This window comes from Egretta garzetta, unplaced genomic scaffold, assembly GCF_000687185.1.
Source record: "Egretta garzetta isolate BGI_Z169 unplaced genomic scaffold, ASM68718v1 scaffold215, whole genome shotgun sequence".
Lineage (NCBI taxonomy): Eukaryota > Metazoa > Chordata > Aves > Pelecaniformes > Ardeidae > Egretta > Egretta garzetta.
In genome coordinates, this window is record NW_009259719.1 from 2,446,636 (window position 1) to 2,447,542 (window position 907).

The 907-nt window shown below is 62.3% G+C and overlaps 1 protein-coding gene across 1 annotated transcript in view; it reads right to left on the reverse strand.

Moving 5' to 3' along the window:
• Positions 1–907, reverse strand: part of COPG1 (COPI coat complex subunit gamma 1) — a 30,560-nt gene that overhangs the window by 26,645 nt on the left and 3,008 nt on the right. Inside the window, exons 11-12 of the mRNA XM_035894652.1 lie at positions 532–612; positions 330–410 (exon numbers count right to left, since the gene is read on the reverse strand). Of these exons, the coding sequence (XP_035750545.1) occupies positions 330–410; positions 532–612 (162 nt within the window). The remainder of the gene's footprint in view (positions 1–329; positions 411–531; positions 613–907) is intronic.

Here is a 907-nt window from a genome sequence, read left to right on the forward strand (position 1 = left end):
CCCGGCCCACACCTGCCCCTGCCTGCATGCGCACAGCACACACCTGCACGCGCCTGCACACACACAGCACACACCTGTGTGCGCCTGCACGCACACAGCACACACCTGCGCATGCCTGCATGCACACAGCACACATCTGCACACGCCTGCACACACACACACATGTACGCACACACGCATGCATGCACACATGCATGCACGCACACTCCTTGCTGCCCTCTCCTCTCCCCACTCTTTAATTAAAGCCTCCTGGGACCGGCAGGGCAGCCACCCATGGGGGAGCAGGGGAAAAGGGGGATGTGGACTAAAAGCACAGGGACAGCACTCACCCTCCTCTTCCTCAGCATGTGACAACTTGAGCACAGGGACTGCATGAGCGCTGCCAGCAGGGAATGGCTGAGTGAAGAGTCCTGCAAGGGGGAAGGACATGGTGGAGGCATCAGGGGGAATCCCACCAGGGGGAAACCACCCCTTGCGGGTGTGGAGCAGGAAAAGGGGGATGTGGACTAAAAGCACAGGGACAGCACTCACCCTCCTCTTCCTCAGCATGTGACAACTTGAGCACAGGGACTGCATGAGCGCTGCCAGCAGGGAATGGCTGAGTGAAGAGTCCTGCAAGGGGGAAGGACATGGTGGAGGCATCAGGGGGAATCCCCCCAGGGGGAAACCCCCCCTTGCGGGTGTGGAGCAGCCCAGCAGTGTCCTGCCACTGCTGCAGCATGCTGGGGTACACAGCCAGGGATGGGGGACCTGGGGACACCCCCTCCTCTGTCTGCACCACAGACCAGGGCTGCCAGGGGCTCCCAGAGGAGGGACAGGCAGGAGGAGCTGCTGCCCAGTGCAACGGCACCCACTGGGAGCCCAGCAGGATGGGGACAGGGATGAGGATGGGCACAGGGAGGCACAT